Source organism: Moschus berezovskii, chromosome 9, assembly GCF_049115385.1.
Source record: "Moschus berezovskii isolate FMDL1 chromosome 9, NW_MosBer_1.0, whole genome shotgun sequence".
Taxonomy (NCBI): domain Eukaryota; kingdom Metazoa; phylum Chordata; class Mammalia; order Artiodactyla; family Moschidae; genus Moschus; species Moschus berezovskii.
In genome coordinates this window covers 85,190,958-85,211,286 of record NC_142468.1, presented here as the reverse complement: position 1 = coordinate 85,211,286, position 20,329 = coordinate 85,190,958, and the positions used below count along the sequence as shown (strand labels likewise).

The 20,329-nt window shown below is 44.0% G+C and overlaps 1 protein-coding gene across 1 annotated transcript in view; it reads left to right on the top strand.

Annotated features, from left to right (window-relative positions):
- The first annotated feature begins 1,465 nt into the window (after positions 1-1,465).
- Positions 1,466-20,329, top strand: part of ARSB (arylsulfatase B) — a 172,061-nt gene continuing 153,197 nt past the window's right edge. The window contains exons 1-2 of the mRNA XM_055435619.2: positions 1,466-1,920; positions 17,419-17,605. Of these exons, the coding sequence (XP_055291594.2) occupies positions 1,618-1,920; positions 17,419-17,605 (490 nt within the window). The 5' untranslated portion in view covers positions 1,466-1,617. The remainder of the gene's footprint in view (positions 1,921-17,418; positions 17,606-20,329) is intronic.

Here is a 20,329-nt window from a genome sequence, read left to right as displayed (position 1 = left end):
AGGTCCGTCTAGTCAAGGCAATGGTTTTTCCCGTGGTCATGTATGGATGTGAGAGTTGGACTGTGAAGAAAGCTGATCGCCGAAGAATCGATGCTTTTGAACTGTGGTGTTGGAGAAGACTCTTGAGAGTCCCTTATACTGCAAGGAGATCCAACCAGTCCATTCTAAAGGAGATCAATCCTGGATGTTCATTGGAGGGACTGATGCTAAAGCTGAAACTCCAATACTTTGGCCACCTCATGAGACGAGTTGACTCACTGGAAAAGACTCTGATGCTGGGAAAGGTTGGGGGCGGGAGGAGAAGGGGACGACGGAGAATGAGATGGCTGGATGGCATCACCGACTCTGTGGACATGAGTTTGAGTGTACTCCGGGAGTTGGTGATGGACAGGGAGGCCTGGCGTGCTGTGATTCATGGGGTCGCGGAGAGTCGGACACGACTGAGCGACTGAACTGAAGGCTAACTTCCCCATTCAATGAGCACGTGGCTAAGGGAATTTTTCCTTCCATCCATAGATTATTTAAGGCAAATTAGATATTTTATTTCTTTGGTTCACTACTTGATTGTGGGGGAGCCAGCTAGTGGCTCAGAAGGTAAAGAATCTGCCTGCAATGTGGGAAACCTGGATTCCATCCCTGGGTTTGGAAGATCCCCTGGAGAAGGGAATGGCAACCCACTCCAGTATTCTTGCCTGGAGAATCCCATGGACAGAGGAGGCTGGCGGGCTGCAGTCCGTGGGGTCGCACAGAGCCAGACACGACTGAGCGATTAAAGCTCAAAGAACAGCTCTTAAAGGGAGCATGAACTGGACAGGTTAATGAGCTGCTCAGCGTCCAAACAGCACCTCAATCAACACCTAAGTAGCCTAAGTACAACTGCATCTGTAAAAGGGCCCCGTGCAGTCGGAGTGTGTATTTGACCTTTTTTTTTTTTTTTTTTTTTGCTGGTGGGGAGGAAGTGGCTTCACAGGCGTGCGCTATTCTTAAATGAATCGGAAACATCCAGACCTCTTGTCTCTTCATCGTTCTCCCACCTGCATGACGCCCGGTTCTTTGGTCAGAAATAATTCTGCTAGAGATGAGTCACGACCTTTAAAACTTCATAGCTCAAGATTTGGAGTCAGAACTGAGTTTGAGTTAGGCTCAGCCAACTACAAGCTTGTTTATTGATTATTTATGGGGGGGTGGGTAGGCAGTAATTGTGATTCCTGGCAGCCAGGGTTGTTTCAAGATGTAAAGAAATGAGGGATGTGAAACATGCCTTGTACGCTGTGAAGAATTAGTAAAAAGAACAGATCTGCTCTCTTTCAGGGGTGACACGAGGCATAGCTCTTCGTGGAAAGATAAGAAGTCCTGGCTGCTTTCCAGCAGCCACGGAGTCGCCACGGAGTCGCCACGGAGCACGGCAGCGGGCGCGGCCCGGCTTCTTCCAGGCTGACTCCTCCCCACCGGCCCGCGTCGGAGGCGGCGGGCGCGGGTCTCCGCTGCCCGCGGCCAGCTGGGGGTGAAGCCCCGAGCCGGGGCGGGGCGGGCCCGAGCCGCCCAGTTCCTGCTTCTGTAAGCGGCGCCTGGGGCCGGCGGCGCCGCCACAAACGCGGGCACGGCGGGCGGCTCAGGATGGGCGCGCGCGGCGCCCCGAGCCGGCCGCGAGGCCCCGGGCCGCTCCTCGCCGCCGTCCTGCCGCTGGGGCTGCTGCTGCTGCCGCTGCCGCCGGGCTCGGGCGCCGCCGCCGGCCGGCCGCCCCACCTTGTCTTCGTGCTGGCGGACGACCTGGGCTGGAACGACGTGGGCTTCCACGGCTCGGCCATCCGCACGCCGCGGCTGGACGCGCTGGCGGCCGGCGGGGTGCTGCTGGACAACTACTACACGCAGCCGCTGTGCACGCCCTCGCGGAGCCAGCTGCTCACCGGCCGTTACCAGGTACGCAGCGCCCCCGGGGCGCGCCCGGCCCGCGAGCCTCTCGGAGGTGGGCCCTGGAGCCCGAGCGAGCCCGAACTGCCGCCGCGCCCCGGCCTGACTTCTCTCGCGGGCGGCACCGCGCTCGCTCCTCCCAGGCCCGCAGCCCGCGGCGGGCTCTGCGCATGCCCGGCGCCGGGGCGCCCCCTTCCCCGCCCCGCGTCCTTCCGCGCCCCACCTCGCCCGGGGGGTTTTCTGCCTTCGGTTTTCGGAAGGCCCCGGGAAGGGGCTTCTGGGCAATGCCAGCTGCGGGGCACTGCGAGTCAGCAGACAGAAAACCCGAGTGGACTCTGCCTAGCGGCCTTAAAGTGGGAGGATGGAAGGAGAAGGGAGGGATCCCAAGGAATGGAGCAGGGGAGATGGGGAGCCAGGAAAGCCGGGCGGGGTTGGGGGGGCGCGTTAACAGGCAGGAAGAGTCCGCAGTGGGGCCGGTTTTGTTTCCCTGCGAACCCAGCGGTCCTACGTTAGGACTGCCCTACCAAAGGTTTAATTTTTCCAAGTTCTCAGCAGCCCTGAAATGAAAACCAGATTGATATTTCTTGGGCTGATGACTTTCCCCATCCAGGGATCAAACCGGGTCGCCTGCACTGCAGGCAGAGTCTTTACCGTCTGAGCCACCAAGGAAGCCCCAGACAGCATTTCGAATACCTCTGAGACACTTCTCCATAGAGGTAGGGGAAGGTCAGCGTTACATATAATTTTAGTGAAGGCTGGGGTGGTGTGTGTGCAGTGAAGCACACGTTTTTGCGGAGGCTTGCTGTTAGTCGTGAGTTAATGACTTTAGTGCTTTTCTGGATATGAGGAGATGTAAGTCTTGGGCTGATAAAATCTTCTCCTGAAAATATCTAACTCTCTGAAGGCCTGCTCTGCCAATTTTTCCTACAGCACAGAGTGCCTCATTCCTAATTTCAACCCTGAACTTCCTTCAGGGGGTGTTGAAGGTCAGCAGCTGTAGTGGCTTGTGACCCAACCATTGTAGAGGCAGATGACAAGTGCCAATTCTTAGGTGGCAGAATCACATAGCTAGAAAGTGGTACAAAGGGGTTCTGTGCCTTTCTTGTATCCACTAGTTATCTCAGGCCTCTAAATCTGGATTTCTTTCTTAACGTGAATAAGATTGACATTTTATGATTATGATTATGATAAATACAATAAACAGGTACTGCTTGAGAACACAAGCCCACCTCCATATGTATGTACTCTTTATTCAACAGCCTCTTACTGTGAGTCACAGGGTTGTGCTTGAACCTTGCCCTTCCAAATCTGTGTTCATGTAGCCTTTCAGATCAACCCTAGCCTCATGTCCTGAGATCAAGGGAAGGGAAGGGTTCACTTGCACTAAAGATTTGCATAGTGGTCTGAGACTTTTAGAAACAGAAAAGATAACACTGAAACTCAACTCAAGGTTTGCAGTGGAGGTAAAGGATGGTTCCCTTCACCATCAGCCCTAAGTACTTTCCACAGCTCTGACTGACTGCTAGGTGGACTCAGGAATCTCGGCTCTAATGCAAATCTCACCCTGGACCCTTTGTAGGAGTAAAAGTGCATCTGAGTGAAGAGGGGAATGAAGGGAAGACAAAGTCTGCCCAGATGGTTCTACATTTAATCTGAAAGAATAAAACTGAACTCAAATTGCAGAAGAATGGGAGGGCCATTTATTTCTCCAACTTCCTCCCTTCCAACGGTCTTCAACAGGAAAGCAAATACCACACGTTAAAAATTTGTTCATATAACTGACTGCTTTTGCCCCTGAGCATTCTCCCTGATCAGTTACCAACATTTTATCTTTGGGGGGGAACAAATTTGAGTGTTTAGACTACCCTGAGGTTAAGAAGTGAAGGAGGAAGGGTGAAGGCTGCTGACTCCAGAAGAGTTTAGAGGCCACTCACTGCAGCAGCTAGCTTCCCCAAACATTTTGCTTGACTTTTCTCCCATTTTATTCTGAGTTCAAGAGACTCAATTAGAAATTATCTTGGGTTAGTAAGCATCTTCTTTTTTTTAAATTATTTATTTTAATTGAAGGCTAATTACAATATTGTGGTGGTTTTAGCCAAAGATGGAGAAGCTCTACACAGTCAGCAAAAACAAGACCGGGAGCTGACTGTGGCTCAGATCATGAACTCCTTATTGCCAAATTCAGACTTAAATTGAAGAAAGTAGGGAAAACTACTAGGCCATTCAGGTATGATCTAAATCAAATCCCTTATGATTATACAGTGGAAGTGAGAAATAGATTTAAGGGACTAGATCCAATAGTCAGAGTGCCTGATGATCTATGGACAGAGATTCGTGACATGGTACAAGAGACAGGGATCAAGACCATCCTCAAGAAAAAAAAAATGCAAAAAGGCTGTCTGAGGAGGCCTTACAAAAGTTGTGAAAAGAAGAGAAGCAAAAAATAAAGGAGAAAAGGAAAGATATAAGCATCTGAATTCAGAGTTCCAAAGAATAGCAAGGAGAGATAAGAAAGCCTTCCTCAGTGATCAAAGCAAAGAAATAGAGGAAAACAATAGAATGGGAAAGACTAGAGATCTCTTCAAGAAAATTAGAGATGCCAAGGCAATATTTCATGCAAAGATGGGCTCAATAAAGTACAGAAATGGTATGGACCTAACAGAAGCAGAAGATATTAAGAAGAGGTGGCAAGAATACACAGAAGACCTGTACAAAAAAGATCTTCATGACCCAGATAACCACAATGGTGTGATCACTGACCTAGAGCCAGACATCCTGGAATGTGAAGTCAAGTGGGCCTTAGGAAGCATCACTACAAGCAAAGCTAGTGGAGGTGATGGAATTCCAGTTGAGCTATTCCAAATCCTCAAAGATGATACTGTGAAAGTGCTACACTCAATATGCCAGCAAATTTGGAAAACTCAGCAGTGGCCACAGGACTGGAAAAGATCAGTTTTCATTCCAATCCCAAAGAAAGGCAATGCCAAAGAATGCTCAAACTACCACACAGTTGCACTCATCTCACACACTAGTAAAGTAATGCTCAAAATTCTTCAAGTCAGGCTACAGCAGTACATGAACCGTGAACTTCCAGATGTTCAAGCTGGTTTTAGAAAAGGCAGAGGAATCAGAGATCAAATTACCAACATCCATTGGATCATCGAAAAAGCAAGAGAGTTCCAGAAAAACATCTATTTCTGCTTTATTGACTATGCCAAAGCTTTTAATTGTGTGGATCACAATAAACTGTGGAAATTCTTCAAGAGATGAAGACCTGACCTGCCTCTTGAGAAACCTGTATGAAGATCAGGAAGCAACAGTTAGAACTGGACATGGAACAACAAACTGGTTCCAAATAGGAAAAGGAATAGGTCAAGACTGTATATTGTCACCCTGCTTATTTAACTTATGTGCAGAGTACATCATGAGAAACGGTGGGCTGGAAGAAGCACAAGCTGGAATCAAGATTGCTGGAAGAAATATCAATAACCTCAGATATGCAGATGACACCACCGTTTTGGCAGAAAGTGAAGAAGAACTAAAGAGCCTCTTGATGAAAGTGAAAGAGAAAAGTGAAAAAGTTGGCTTAAAGCTCAACATTCAGAAAACTAAGATCATGGCATCCGGTCCCATCACTTATGGCAAATAGATGGGGAAACAGTGGGAGACTTTATTTTTGGGGGCTCCAAAATCACTGCAGATGGTAACTGTCGCCATGAAATTAAAAGAGGCTTACTCCTTGAAAGGAAAGTTATGACCAACCTGGAGAACATATTAAAAAGCAGAGATACTACTTTGTCAACAAAGGTCTGTCTAGTCAGGGCTATGGTTTTTCCAGTGGTCACGTACAGATGTGAGAGTTGGACTATAAAGAAAGCTGAGTGCCAAAGAATTGATGCTTTTGAACTGTGGTGTTGGAGAAGACTCTTGAGAGTCCCTTGGACTGCAAGCAGATCCAACCAGTCCATCCTAAAGGAGATCAGTTCTGGGTGTTCATTGGAAGGACTGATGTTGAAGTTGAAACTCCAATACTTTGGCCACCTGAAGCGAATAGCTGACTCATTGGAAAAGACCCTGATGCAAGGAAAGATTGAGGGCAAGAGGAGAAGGGGACGACAGAGGATGAGATGGTTGGATGGCATCACCAACTCAATGAACATGAGTTAGGTGAACTCTGGGAGTTGGTGATGGACAGGGAGGCCTGGAGTGCTGTGGTTCATGGGTTGCAAAGAGTCGGACACGACTGAGTGACTGAGCTGAATTGACATGAATCAGCCACAGGTGTACATGTGTCCCCCATCCTGAACCCCTCTGCCGCCTCCCTCCCCATCCCATCCCTTTGGGTTGTCCCAGTGTACTGGCTTTGAGCGCCCTGTTTCATGTATTGAACTTGGACTGGCATTCTGTTTCACATATGATAATATACATGTTTCAATGCTATTCTCTTAAATCATCCAACCCTCGCCTTCTCCCACAGAGTCCAACAGTCTATTCGTTACATCTGTGTCTCTTTTGCTATCTCGCATATAGGGTCATCATTACCATCTTTCTGAATTCCATATATATGCGTTAATATACTGTATCGGTGTTTTTCTTTCTGACTTATTCGCTCTGTATAATAGGCTCCTGTTTCATCTACCTCATTAGAACTGATTCAAATGCATTCTTTTTAATGGCTGAGTAATATTCCATTGTGTATATGTACCACAGCTTTCTTATCCATTCGTTTGCAGATGGACACCTAGGTTGCTTCCATGTCTTGGCTATTGTAAACAGTGCTGCGATGAACATTGGGGTACACATGTCTCTTTCAGTTCTGATTTCCTCAGTGTGTATGCCTAGCAGTGGGATTGCTGGGTTGTATGGCAGATATGTGTTCAGTTTTTTAAGGAATCTCCACACTGTTCTCCATAGTAGCTGTACTAGTTTGCATACCAACCAAGAGTGTAAGCAGGTTCCCTTTTCTCCACACCCTCTCCAGCATTAATTGTTTGTAGACTTTTTGATAGCAGCCATTCTGACTGGCCTGAGATGGTACCTCATTATGGTTTTGATTTGCATTTCTCTGATAATGAGGGATGTTGAGCATTTTTTCATGTGTTTGTTAGCCATCTGTATGTCTTCTTTGGAGAAATGTCTGTTTAGTTCTTTGGCCCATTTTTTGATTGGGTCGTTTATTTTTCTGGAATTGAGCTACAGGAGCTGCTTGTTTATTTTTGAGATTAATTCTTTATTAGTTGCTTTGTTTGCTATTATTTTCTCCTACTCTGAAGGTTGTCTTTTCACCTTGCTTATAGTTTCCTTCTTGTGCACAGGGTTTTAAGTTTAATTAGGTCCCATTTGTTTATTTTTGCTTTTGTTTCCATTACTCTGGGAGGTGGGTCATCAAGGATCTTGCTGTGATTTATGTCAGAGAGTGTTTTGCCTATGTTTTCCTCTAGGAGTTTTGTAGCTTCTGGTCTTACATTTAGGTCTTTACTCCATTTTGAGTTTATTTTTGTGTATGGTGTTAGTGTTCTAGTTTCATTCTTTTACGGGTGGTTGACCAGTTTTTCCAGCACCACTTGTTAAATGAGATTGTCTTTTCTCCATTGTATATTCTTTCCTCCTTTGTCAAAGATAAGGTGTCCATAGGTGTGTGGATTTATCTCTGGGCTTTCTATTTTCTTCCATTGATCTATATTTCTGTCTTTGTGCCAGTACCATACTGTCTTGATGATTGTAGCTTTGTAGTGTAGTCTGAAGTCAGGTAGGTTGATTCCTTCCATTCTTCTTTCTCAAAATTGCTTTGACTATTTGAGGTTTTTTGGTATTTCCATACAAATTGTGAAATTATTTGTTCTAGTTCTGTGAAAAATGCTGTTTGTAGCTTGATAGGGATTGCATTGAATGTATAGATTGGTAAGCATCTTCTTTTAAAAGAGTCAATATTTCTGGGTGAGCCAGGAATATAGCCTCAGAAGCTATATTCTGGTACCATTCTAAGCATTTCACATGTGTTAATTCATTTAAGTCTTACAGCAAACTAATGAAATAGGTCCTACTGTTATCATCCCTATTTGATAACAAGGGAAACTGTGAGGTGGTTAAGAAACTTGCTCAAGGTCATGGGACTGGTAAGCTGTGGATCTGTGAATCAGGATTTGACCCAGGTAGTATAGGTCTGTAACCGTTACACTATCTTGCCTACCCAGACTTATTTAAAAATATCATTGCAAGAGCTGCTTCAGATTTACTAAATAATCTCTTTTATTTTTTAACATTTAGGTCATTCCTAAACATCTTGATGAGAAAAACTAACCCACTACATTTCAAGTTAGGAATTCCCTATGTTAAGTGTAAAGTGAAAATGGTGAGACAGGTTTTATTTCAAAATGAGTCATGTGTTTTGCATAATTTTAGACAATAAAATGAGGAAATTTGTTGACTCTTTCAAAATTAGATATTTGCAAGAACTGCGCAGTGGTCTTATCTGTGAACTTAGCACAGATAGAGATGCCCCCTTCCTTAACCATCAAACCTTAGATTAGAAAAGTCCAAAGTGATAAACAGGTTTTGAGTGATTGAACTTTGTATTCCCAAGAAATGCTGAGTTTTAGGCTTTTAACTTATAAGAGTATTTACTGAAGAGGGCTAGTAGAATTTTGAGATGTGATTTTCAGTCTTTGCCATGTCACTCCTCAGACTCTGACCTCAAACGAGATGATTTTCCACATCTATAATATATGAGAGTTGGAGTGAGCTCTCAGGCTCTAAATTCCTTTGATTTTAAGACTCCTAAAGCTGAAACTGTAATACTTTGGCCACTTCATGCGACGAGTTGACTCACTGGAAAAGACTCTGATGCTGGGAAAGGTTGGGGGCGGGAGGAGAAGGGGACGACCGAGAATGAGATGGCTGGATGGCATCACCGACTCTGTGGACATGGGTTTGAGTGAACTCCGGGAGTTGGGTGATGGACAGGGAGGCCTGGCGTGCTGTGATTCATGGGGTCGTGGAGAGTCGGACACGACTGAGCGACTGAACTGAACTGAACTGAGAGCAAGTTGCTAACTTCAGAAAAACACATATCATACCCAGTATCTCCACCTACTGGTAGAAAGAGAGAATAATCTTGCTCAGCAGTGTCTGCTTTACAAGTTGCAGGAGCTGCTTGCTAGGAACTTGTGGGGCTGGGAACTTGTTGAAAAAGGAATGTGAATTCGACCTTTTATTTTGAGACGTTTAATTTGTTCAGAATCCTCACCTTTGAAACTTTTACAGCTTGCGTACATTGGTGAAAATTGCACAGAGTTTAGATGGAGGGGAGGGGGAGGTTGATCAGCGGAGGAGCTAAGTAGTTACTGGTTCTCCAGGGACTGGAATTCAGGTCTCTGTCCACTTTGGCTAGTTTCCTTCCCACAGTCTTATAACTCATTCATCCCCCATTTTAAAAATCTTTGAGAAATCTATATTTTATTTCTATTTTGAATAGGAAATCTTACTCTGATTCTCCATGTCCTTGCCAACACTGGTATATATTAGATACTAAACCATCTTCAGATATATGATCTGTGAATATTTTTACCCTTATGTTTATCCTATGACATTACCACATTATCTAAGGACAGATGTGTGTTCAAGCTTGCAACAGGTAGTAAATAAGATTTAGAGATCTAATGCATAGCACAGTAGATACGCACAGTAATATTGTATTATAAGTGTGGAATTTGCTAGGAGACTAAAAGTTAATGGTTCCAACCAGTAAAAGAAGACAATTATATAATATGATAGAAGTGCTGATTATCAGTACAATGGTGATCACATCTTAATGTATAAATGTATTAAATTAATATGTGACACATCTTAAATTTATACAATGTTATGTGTCGAATGTATTTCAATAGAGAACAGACATACCCTAAGCCAGGGATTGTGAGTTCATGTCTCACCTGGGGTACCAAAAAAATAAAAAAAAACACATGTAATAAAGATGTTTATAAAAGTGGGAGAATAAATAAATAAAAATCCTTCAACTTTTCTAATAGAATTTGTATACCACTTTTAGAACCAAAGACTTGAAAATCCTGAATTTCCTTATTCTTACAACTTGACTTCATTCGCTACAAAATGTCCATGACATCTCTGCACTCCCAGTTCACATTTTCAGCACAGCTGTCTGTTCTCAAGTCGACTTCCCCACTAGGTTGCCCTGCTTGTCTCTGACCCAGAGAAGTACCCGATGTTGAGCAACTAAATGAATGCCTTTGCTAAGTGCTTTAACACCTGTGTGTTTCCTGAAGGAGCTCACTGTCTTAACTGCTTAGGGTTGACAGGTCATTTCTGGTGCCCTGGCTTTCTTTTTAAGAAATTGAAAAGAAAACTGGTAAGCCTTTAATAGAAACACTTCCTTCTGGGGGAAAAAAGAAAACAGTAACTTTGGTCCTCACCTGGGAGCATTCTTACCTTGGGAACTGAGGGGGCCACTCCACCAGCACTCTATAAACCTTGGCAGAGGATAAAAACAATGAAAGATGATGCCAAGGTTTCATTCTTAAGGGACCCATGCCACATTTCTCTTCATCACATTGATAAGCGGACAAGACACTTTCACGCCTTTTCACTCACGCCTGTAGCAGAACCTTGGACAGGAAATCTAGGAAGGAGGCTGTGTGGGAGCATGGTGGGTGATATTTGACTTTTGCTTCCAGTTTGCTTTAAGAATGTGAGCAGGGAAAACCCCACAACTGCGGGCAGAAGAGGGCGTTGCTCTCCGCAGCGTGGAAAGAGGAAGCTGTTCCGTCTCGGCTCTCACCTCCCTGCGGCTTTTCCTCATTGCCTCCTTCCTCGTGTCCTGCCTGCTCAGTCTCTGTCAGCCCTCCAGTGCATGCCTCTCAGCGTCGCCTGTCCCTGGTCGCCTCTCCCTGACTCCATGAACTGGGGCAAAGAGGAGGCAAGAGTTGGGAGAAAGGGGCGGAGTCTTGGGGAAAAGTAGTCACATGTTGCCTGCTGTGTGCTCAGTCGCTTCATCATGTCCAACTCTTGCACTTCTACGGACTAGAGCCCACACGGCTCCTCTGTCCATGGCATTCCCCAGGCAAGAGTACTGGAGTCGGCTGCATGCTCTCCTCCAGGGCATCTTCCCCACCCAGGGATCAAACCCATGATTCTTATGTCTCCTGCATTGGCAGGCAGATTCTTTACCACTAGCGCCACCTGGGAAGCCCAGTCACACATTCCGTTTCCGTTTAGTCGCTCAGTCGTGTCCGACTCTTTGCGACCCCGTGGACTGTAGCCTATCAGACTTCTCCGTCCATGGGATTCTCCAGGCAAGAATACTGGAGTGGGTTACCATTTCCTTCTCCAGGGGACCTTCCTGACCCAGGGATCGAACCTGGGTCTCCCGCATTGGAGGCAGACACTTTAACTTCTGGGCTTCCACACATTAGGAGTGTTCATATGACTTACTTCCCTGGTGGCTCAGCTGGTAAAGAATCTGCCTGCAATGCAGGAGACCTGGGTTCTATCCCTGGGTTGGGAAGACACCCTGGAGAAGGGAAAGGCTACCCACTCCAGTATTCTGGCCTGGAGAATTCCATGGACTGTATAGTCCATGGGGTCGCAGAGAGTCAGACACGACTGAGCAACTTTCACTCACTTATGACTTACTGCCAAGGTATCCAAGGAGTGAGCCATAAGAGGAGCATGTAGTCCAGAGGCCACTGGGGCCTCTGAAGAGAAAGCACTTGCTGGTCTTTATTCCTGTGCTCATTTGAGGGGAGGAGGAAAGGATGCATCCGCTCCATACTGACAAACAAGGCGGCTGCCCTCTACAACAAACACATCAGGGCTCCGTTGAAGGAAGGGGAAAGGGGCGAAGGGCGGGGATGACTTGCTCTGATGGGTCTTTTGTTTTCATTGAAGCCAGGTGTTCTTTCTAAGCCTAGTCTGAGCCCAGAGGCATTTTCCCAAGAGGGAAGCGGCAACTGCAATCCTTAGTCTGCACATGTTGAAGATATTTTTTAAAAAAATCTAATTTTTACCTTTTTTTACTTCCTAAATAATGGGAAAAGAGGGAATAAAAAGTTAGGAGTTGAGTGGAATATGAATCATTGACTTATGGGATTTTTAGGTTGGTTGACATTTGAAGTTTGTTATTCCAAGAATCACTCTGAGCATAAGCTGTTACTGTCTGGTAACTCTGTTTCCTTATTCATATCACTTTTCTAAAAATTCGTTTTCCTCCATATTGTCCTTCCTTTTCATTCTGGGCTCTCGACTGGATTTATAATTTAAACAGGACGGCACTGAAACAGCTTTTGTCTTGTTTATTCCTTTTGCAAACAACATCCCTTTGTGGTTTAGTCAGAGATTTACACTCTTCGCTAATCAACACCAAAATAAATAGATGTTTAAAACTGTCAGTGACACCGGCCAGTTCTGCAGCCCGAGTTCCGAAGAACTAGGCCAGATGGCGAAGCCAGGCCCTCAGCACACAGAATGTGTGTTCTGTAGCTCTTGGCGTCAGCAGTGCAGGCAGCTGACCGCTTTTTAGAAGGCTTAGTGGGAGGGAACAGATTCTCCACTCTCCATTTGTTCAGGGATAAACCCTAAGGTGGCACGAGTGGTACTCAGCCATGGTTAAAACCTGTAGTGCTCTGGCCCAGGCCCAGGCTGGCACTTCTGAACTCCTGGCTGGCCCCCAGCATGTTCTGTGATTGTGTTCTGGTCATGAAGCTCTCCGTCAGGCTCCCTGGTGTATAACATGGAAGAGCAGAGCTGCCCATTTTTTCGGAATTTTCAAGTATTGCAGCAGGAGGTGTTGCCCAAATACAGGGCTGCAATGACTTCATCGTGCTCAGGTCAGACTGACAGGCGGAATCCTGCTCTGTTCCCCTGGATGTTATCTCGACACTACTGAAGTTCAGAGAAATAGCATCCATTGCCAGCACACATGAATGCCAGTACATCCATTGCCAGTACACACACACACACGAAGATTTTACTTTTCATGTCAAGTTTGACTTCAGACTTCCACCTTGTTCACCTGCAAAGAGATTTTTGGCTCTTTGAAAATTCATAACTGCATCGTCAAAGTGCTAATTCAATAAAACAAACCCCAAATCCTTCTGTCATATGGAGAATGGAGTAAGAAATGGCAACCCACTCCAGTATTCTTGCCTGGAAAAATACCATGGACAGGAACGCCTGGCAGGCTGCAGTGTTTGGGGTTGTAAAGAGTTGGACACAACCGAGCACACACACGCATGCCATGTATGTAGCAGGGTCTCCCTGGCCCTTGGGAGAGCTTATTATAAGAGTAACTGAAATCCAGTGCTCTAAGCTTCCAAATAGATTGTTAATCGATAGACTGCCTATGAGATTCTGATGTGGGAGCCATCCTCTCTCCTCCCCTTCCAGGAGAGTGTTGTTGTTTTTTTTAAATTCTTAAGAGACCACCCTGATAGTATATTCAAGATCTACATGGGACAGAATAACTTACAGGGTCAAATACATTTTTACATGCAGCAAAATATGTAAACAAAGATTTCTCAACAGTTTTCTCATAGAAAGCACCCAGAGACAAGTCAGGTCCTTGACTAACTCTGCCTTTGTGGAGGGAATCCTTGATATTCAAGTAAAATCTTAAGAGAAGCTGTTTTTTGAGGCTTTGTTTAATGAAGAGACAGCTACAGAGAGAGAGTAACCTCTTTGGACTCTCTTATACCATCTGTCGGAGAAGGCAATGGCAAGCCACTCCAGTACTCTTGCCTAGAAAATCCCATGGACAGAGGAGCCTGGTAGGCTGCAGTCCAGGGGTCACTATGAGTCGGACACGACTGGGCAACTTCACTTTCACTTTTACGCATTAGAGAAGGAAATGGCAACCCACTCCAGTGTTCTTGCCTGGAGAATCCCAGAGACGGGAAAGCCTGGTGAGCTGCCGTCTATGGGGTTGCACTGAGTAGGACATAACTGAAGCGACTTAGCAGCAGCAGCAGCAGCATACCATCTGTAGGACCCTCTCCATTCAATGCCTACTCTCCAAACACTGAAGGCAGATGTTAGAATGGAATTGTTTTAGATGCTGTTGTGTTGCCAAGGGGATGCTTATTTTTTCTTTTGATTCTTCTTGGTGCCTTATTACCATCCTGCCCCGTGAAGCTTGGCGTGGCTCTACAGTTTGGTGCTAAACTCAAGTGCAGTTCTGTGTTTGCCTGTTTACAGCTTCTCTACACACTACAGCTTCCTCACTTCAAACAGTGTGTGAACAAACCAAAAGTATGTTTTTGGCTGTCATCCAGACTTTGGCTTCCACTCCCCGAGTCATGCCATAAAAATGCTCTGTCGAATAAATTCTCAGGAACTGAAAAGAACGTTCCCTGCTCCATAGGATTTTAGATAATAGAGGAGGCTTCAGCTGACCACCTGGTGTGGTGCCCATGGCCTTGGAAAAACAAATCATACAGCATCCCCTGGCAGTGCTTTACAGCAACCGGAGATCAAGTGATGGATGAACTTTCCATCTAAAGAAATTTGCACATAATGTTTATCTCCACTGGGTCTTTTGAACTCCGTAAAATATTATCTTTCCGTATCCTCTGCTGTTGCCAGTTAGTATAGATTATGAAGTTTTTAAAGCCAGGATTAATTTTCTATTGAGTAAACTTCTAGTGTTAACCATGGGCAGAATCCTATTATTTGAGATGTTGTGTGTGTGTGTGTGTGTGCGCGCGCGCGCATGCTTGTGTATGTTTAGAGAGCAATGTTTCCCTTTCCCAGCCTGGATATAGTCACATCCTTAAGATTCAGGATCTCAGTTGGAAAGAGATGGCATATTCCAATTAGGATAATTTAGGGAGAGTTTATTCACAAAGGGACTATTTTTATTTTATTTTTTTAGTTGCAGCATGTGGGATCCAGCTCCCAGGTATTGAACCTGGGCCCCCTGACATGGGAACTTGGAAGTCTTAACCATAGGACCACCAGGGAGGTCCCAGGGGCTATTTTTAAAAGGTACGAATGTGTTGCGGAAACAGAGAGAGTGTATGACTCATTGCAGCTGTTACTACTCCTAGACCAGAAGGGAAGGAGAGGAAGAGGAGAGACCAGAACCTGGAAACAGAGACTCCTGTGGAGAAGGCCATTTTTGGAATGGCCTGCAGGATACAGATAACCTGGCCTCTTGGGGCCACTCATCTCTTCCCTTCCTCCAGTCCCTGTCTGGGCTCTCCATTGACTGAACCCAGTCAGAACCAGGAGGTGCAGAAGGTCTTTGATTTGGTCCCGGTAGGTCCATTTCCCAGGCTGAAAACAGGACAGAAGCAAATTGGGGATTTGGAGGGCAAATGAAGGGCATCTGGAACATATCCCAGTGTAGAGGTCCAGTTATTCCTAGGGAGGGCACAAAATCTGAATAGCAAATTTAAACTTGCTTTTATTTTTAAGTAACTTTCAGTTCAGTTCAGTTAAGGTATAATTGACATGCACTAGATGTTAGTTGCTCAGTCGTATCCAACTCTTTGCGACTCCATGGAATAAAGTAGCCCATCATCCTCCTCTGTCCATGGAATTCTCAAGGCAAGAATACTGGAGTGGGTAGCCATTCCTTTCTTCAGGAGATCTTCCCAACCCAAGGATCAAACCTGGCTTTTCTGCATTGAGGCAGATTCTTTACCATCTGAGCTACCAGGGAAGCAATAAACTGCATATAATTCAACTATACAGTTTGATAAGTTTTGATATGTATATGCCCGTGAAGCCATTATCACACTATCAAGTTAGCAAACATATTATCACCTTCAAAATAAACTCACTTTAACATTTATGATATTCCAGGTGGTCCTTTCAGGAGGGTGTGGAAAGATATCATGAAATCAAGCAATAGCAAATACATTTCCAAATGGATTGACTCTGGACGGGCACACAAAAAAATGAAATTCAAGACAATGTCAAAGTTTATGATAAAGCTATTTAATAGTAGTTTGTGATACATTAAAAAAATTGTTTGAATGTTTTTTTTTGTTTTTCTGTTTACTTCATATCCGTTTATTGCCATGAATTTAAAACAGAGCATGTACCTGCTTAAAAATTGAAGACCCCATAGAGCTTATGTTTATGTGGTTATCCCTTTCAAACTTTACCATATTAAAAATTAAAATAAAAATTTTTAATTATTTTTTATTCATTGAAAAATGGCAATAATAATTCTATTACATATTAACATAAATAGCTTAGGGAAAATAGGCTATTTTGTGTTTTCTGAAACAAGAGAATTATGCAAGAAGAGTGATCGTTGTTTTATATTTTTTTATGTTTTCTATGAATAGAAACTAGCTAGTTTATTACATTACATCTGCTTCTGTGTTCAACCAGTGCAATACAGTTGACCCCTGAACAGCATGAGTTCAAACTGTAAGGGTCCACTTATATGTGGATTTTGTTTATTAAATATGTACTATGATGCTGCATGACCTGTGGTTGATTAAATCCCTGGATGCAACCGACTATAAAGTTATACTCAGAGTTTCAACTGCACGGAGGTTAGTGCCCCTTCCCTCCAGCTGTTGAAAGATTAACTGTATATTGTTTTGGTAAGTTGTTGAAGAACGTCTAGCCTCACAGAGACATATAGTTGGCAAAGGGAGGGTTATTTTAATGGCCTTTTCATATAATTGTAGACATTCTATTTTAATATTACACCAAGACTCAACACACAATCATTTCTTAAAGGTGGTTGTGTGGGGCTTTCCCCCTAGGCAGACTTGTAAGAACCACTCCTAACCTGTGGGGCGGGTGGCCATTTTCTTTTTTAAAGAAAAGTTGGTCACTGTCTTTTGAAATTATGGTTTCTATAAGGTAGAATAAGAACTGCGAATCCTCACCTTCATTATACCCTTTTAAAAACTCAAGACTTGAAAAATTATAGAAGCTTCTTCTAATCAAACACCAGCTTCTCACATGCATGGGAATTAGGACAGTTTTTCCTTGATAGATCCACACTTCGTATTATAGCTACCCTTTTGAAGTAGGAAGTGAAAACTTTAAGTTAACAGTTTCTAACATAATTCCTGGATAAATATTTGTAGAAACTATCTAACAGAGTCGTGTCCGACTCTTTGCGACCCCATGGACTGTAGCCCACCAGGCTCCTCTGTCCATGGGATTCTCCAGGCAAGAACACTGGAGTGGGTTGCCATTTCCTTCTCCAGGGGATCTTCCCAACCCAGGGATCGAACCCAGGTCTCCCGCATTGCAGGCAGACACTTTAACCTCTGAGCCACCAGGGAAGCCCTCTAACATTTGTTAGAGTGCTTTTATTCATTTCTTTCAAAATCTTATTTATGTCTATTACCTTATTTGAATAAGTGATAAAAATGCCTTTTAGAAATGCCTTCAATGGGTACAGAAACAGAATTAAACATTCAGGTCCACAGATATGTCCAATAAATTAGGCAACCACTTTATCTGCTTGTTTAGAATGTTTCAACATCATTAATCCATAATTTTATGTTTATCTCTTTTAAGATCCACACAGGTTTACAGCATCAAATAATCTGGCCCTGTCAGCCCAGCTGCATTCCTTTGGATGAAAAACTCCTGCCCCAGCTTCTAAAAGAAGCAGGCTACGCTACCCACATGGTTGGAAAATGGCACCTGGGAATGTACCGGAAAGAATGTCTTCCAACACGCCGAGGATTTGATACCTACTTTGGTAATGGAAATGCACATGTTTCTGTAACAACGCAGACCAAGTGTAGCTCTCTCATAAAACAAGTGAAATGACCAGAAACTTGAAAGCAGGATGCGTCAGTCAGTACCACTGTGGGGCCCCAGACATGGCGGTGAGCTCAGGGCGTGCTGGGCCGGCAGTTACCTTCACCACACCGTGTCCTTTGAAGAGTCTGCCGTCTCCATGTCAGGCCCCTGTGCTGTAAGAGACCTCTGTGACTAACAGGGGATACAGACTGATTTTCTGAAAAAAAGTTTCAGGCAAAACTCAATACAAGAATATTTCCTTCACAAAAGCTCAGAATATTCTTTTCTCCTCGTGAACTGTGTTCAGAGGTTTTGTTTAGTTTTGTTTTTCCTGGAGATAAAAAGGTTCTTTTCCACTGGTATCCTTTCCTCATTCTGTGAGATCTGTTTTTGAAATCACTAAATTGGGGAAGATAGAGCAAATAAATAAAATGGGAGGGTAAATAACATGTTAATAGAAGAGATAAGAAGTAATAAATATTTTATGGATGTGATAGCCCTGTAAAAATAAATCTAAAGCCTATAGTTTGTTTTAAAATATGCTCTCTAAACCTATTACAAACCATACTGTAACAACCTGTTTATCTTGCCAGGGGCTATATATCTTTCTATCAAGTTCTTTTCATATTTTGCTTTCTGTCTAGCTAGAATATTCTGTTTTATCTGTCTAGCCGTTTAGCTTGCTACCAACTTCCCACTTGTCTCTTCATTTATTTACAACCTGCCATATCCAAAACAGAACTCACACTGAATGTAAATTTTTAAGAAATAAATAGAATGAAAAATCAGGGTGAGTAGAAAAAGATGGAATAGTTGCATGGCACTGAATTATTGAAAAAAAACAACAACAAAAAACAGAACAGCTGCATGGCTGTAGGTGGACTTCACATTGAACTCTGAGATTTGAGACTTCTTATGTCCAAAGGGGGAAAAAAGCAGTCTATAAGAGTCATATTATTTATAAGTTAAATGGAAACCAGATGTTCAGGACGAGTAAAGCATTTTCTGGCTCTTAAACCTGAGAGAAATTTCTCCTTCAGGAGAAAGTAAGGTGAACAGCATCCTCAGAAACATCATTTTTGTAACAAAGTCATGGTTGTCTTGTGGATGTTTCTTGAAGCGTTGTCTTTTGCTCGAGCTGGAGCCAGAGCACCAGAGTCCATTTCTGTGAAAGGGATGACCGAGGGCCGTGTCAATGCAATCAGGGCTCACAGCTCTGTAGCGCCTTGTTGGAACCAGGATTAAGGCCGCGATGCAAGGCTCCGGACATGAGACTGTGTGTCCTGCTCCCATCTCAGTTCTCCAGCAGATGTTGCTAATCACCGTGCCGTCTTTCTCTCTTTCTCTTAAATATGTACTTATTTGGCTGTACCTGGTCTTAGCTGTGGCAGAGGGGTCTCAGTTCCCCGCACAGGGATTGACCTGGGTCTCCCTGCATTGGGAGTGCAGAGTCTTCACTGCTAGGTCACCGGGGAAGTTCCTCATGCATTCTTTCTTAGTGAACCTGCATATTCCTCAGAATTCTTAAAGAGCCATTAAAAAATAGGACTTGGATGTAAGACCTCTTTGTCATCTTGGATATTCTAAAGGAAAAAACAGCCTCTACATCCTTTGACAATTTTCACTCAGGCTTTTTCAAAAAGATGGATCAATACCTATATTCTGGCAATTGGAAGAATTATAGATGTTAAATTGTTTTTATTAAAAAAACGTTTATGAGGATTAAGAAGCCTAACTGGATTTAGACAAACAGAATGACACCTCACATTCCTGTGGAAGGGAGACTTGCAGACAACGGGGGCATGATGCCCATGAGCTGTTATCACCGGGAAGACTTAGATGTCCTGGTAAAAGCCAGTCAGATGGTCGTGGGCCTGGCTGCTCATGTCTAAGAACCACTGAGTTGTACACTTTAACTGGGAGATTTGTGTGGTGTGTGAATTATATCTCAATGAGGCTGTTAAATACAGCAGTCAGAGATTTTAATTGTTCAAAAAGTAGTTTTTCGTTTTTCCCAAAAAAGCATCAGCTGCCATCTTCTTTAGGCTCAGCCCAGAAGGGCAAAGTTGTGGATTTGGGATCTCTTCCTAAGATGAGAACAGCGCCACGTGACTGTCCGCATGGTTGCATAGGGTCAGCTCAGTCCAGTCTGTGAACAGATCTATTATGTGAATAAAGAGTCCAATTTCTAGAATCCTTTCACCTGTACTAACTTGTTAATATTTATAATTCATACATCTTTTAATCAAATATATCCTTTGCATGTATCTTCCCAAATGATAGAAAATAGTTTATACTTACAAATGAAGAACCCGAAGTGATTCCTCAAGGTGTTACCAATAGTTATTAACCCCAGATAGAACACCAGTGTCCTGACCCCTCTAATTACCCATATAAGGGCTGAAATTATTTTCATGGATACATTTATTTTTCTATTACATCAATGCAGTCGCTCGGTTGTGTCCGATTCTTTGTGACCGAATGGACTGCAGCGTGCCAGGCTTCCTTGTTCATCACCAACTCCCAGAGTTTGCTCAAACTCATGTCCATTGAGTCAGTGATGCCGTCCAACCATCTCATCCTCTGCTCTCCCCTTCTCCTGCCTTCAATCTTTCCCAGCATCAGGGTCTTTTCCAATGAGTCAGCCCTTCAAATCAGGTGGCCAAAGTAGCAGAGCTTC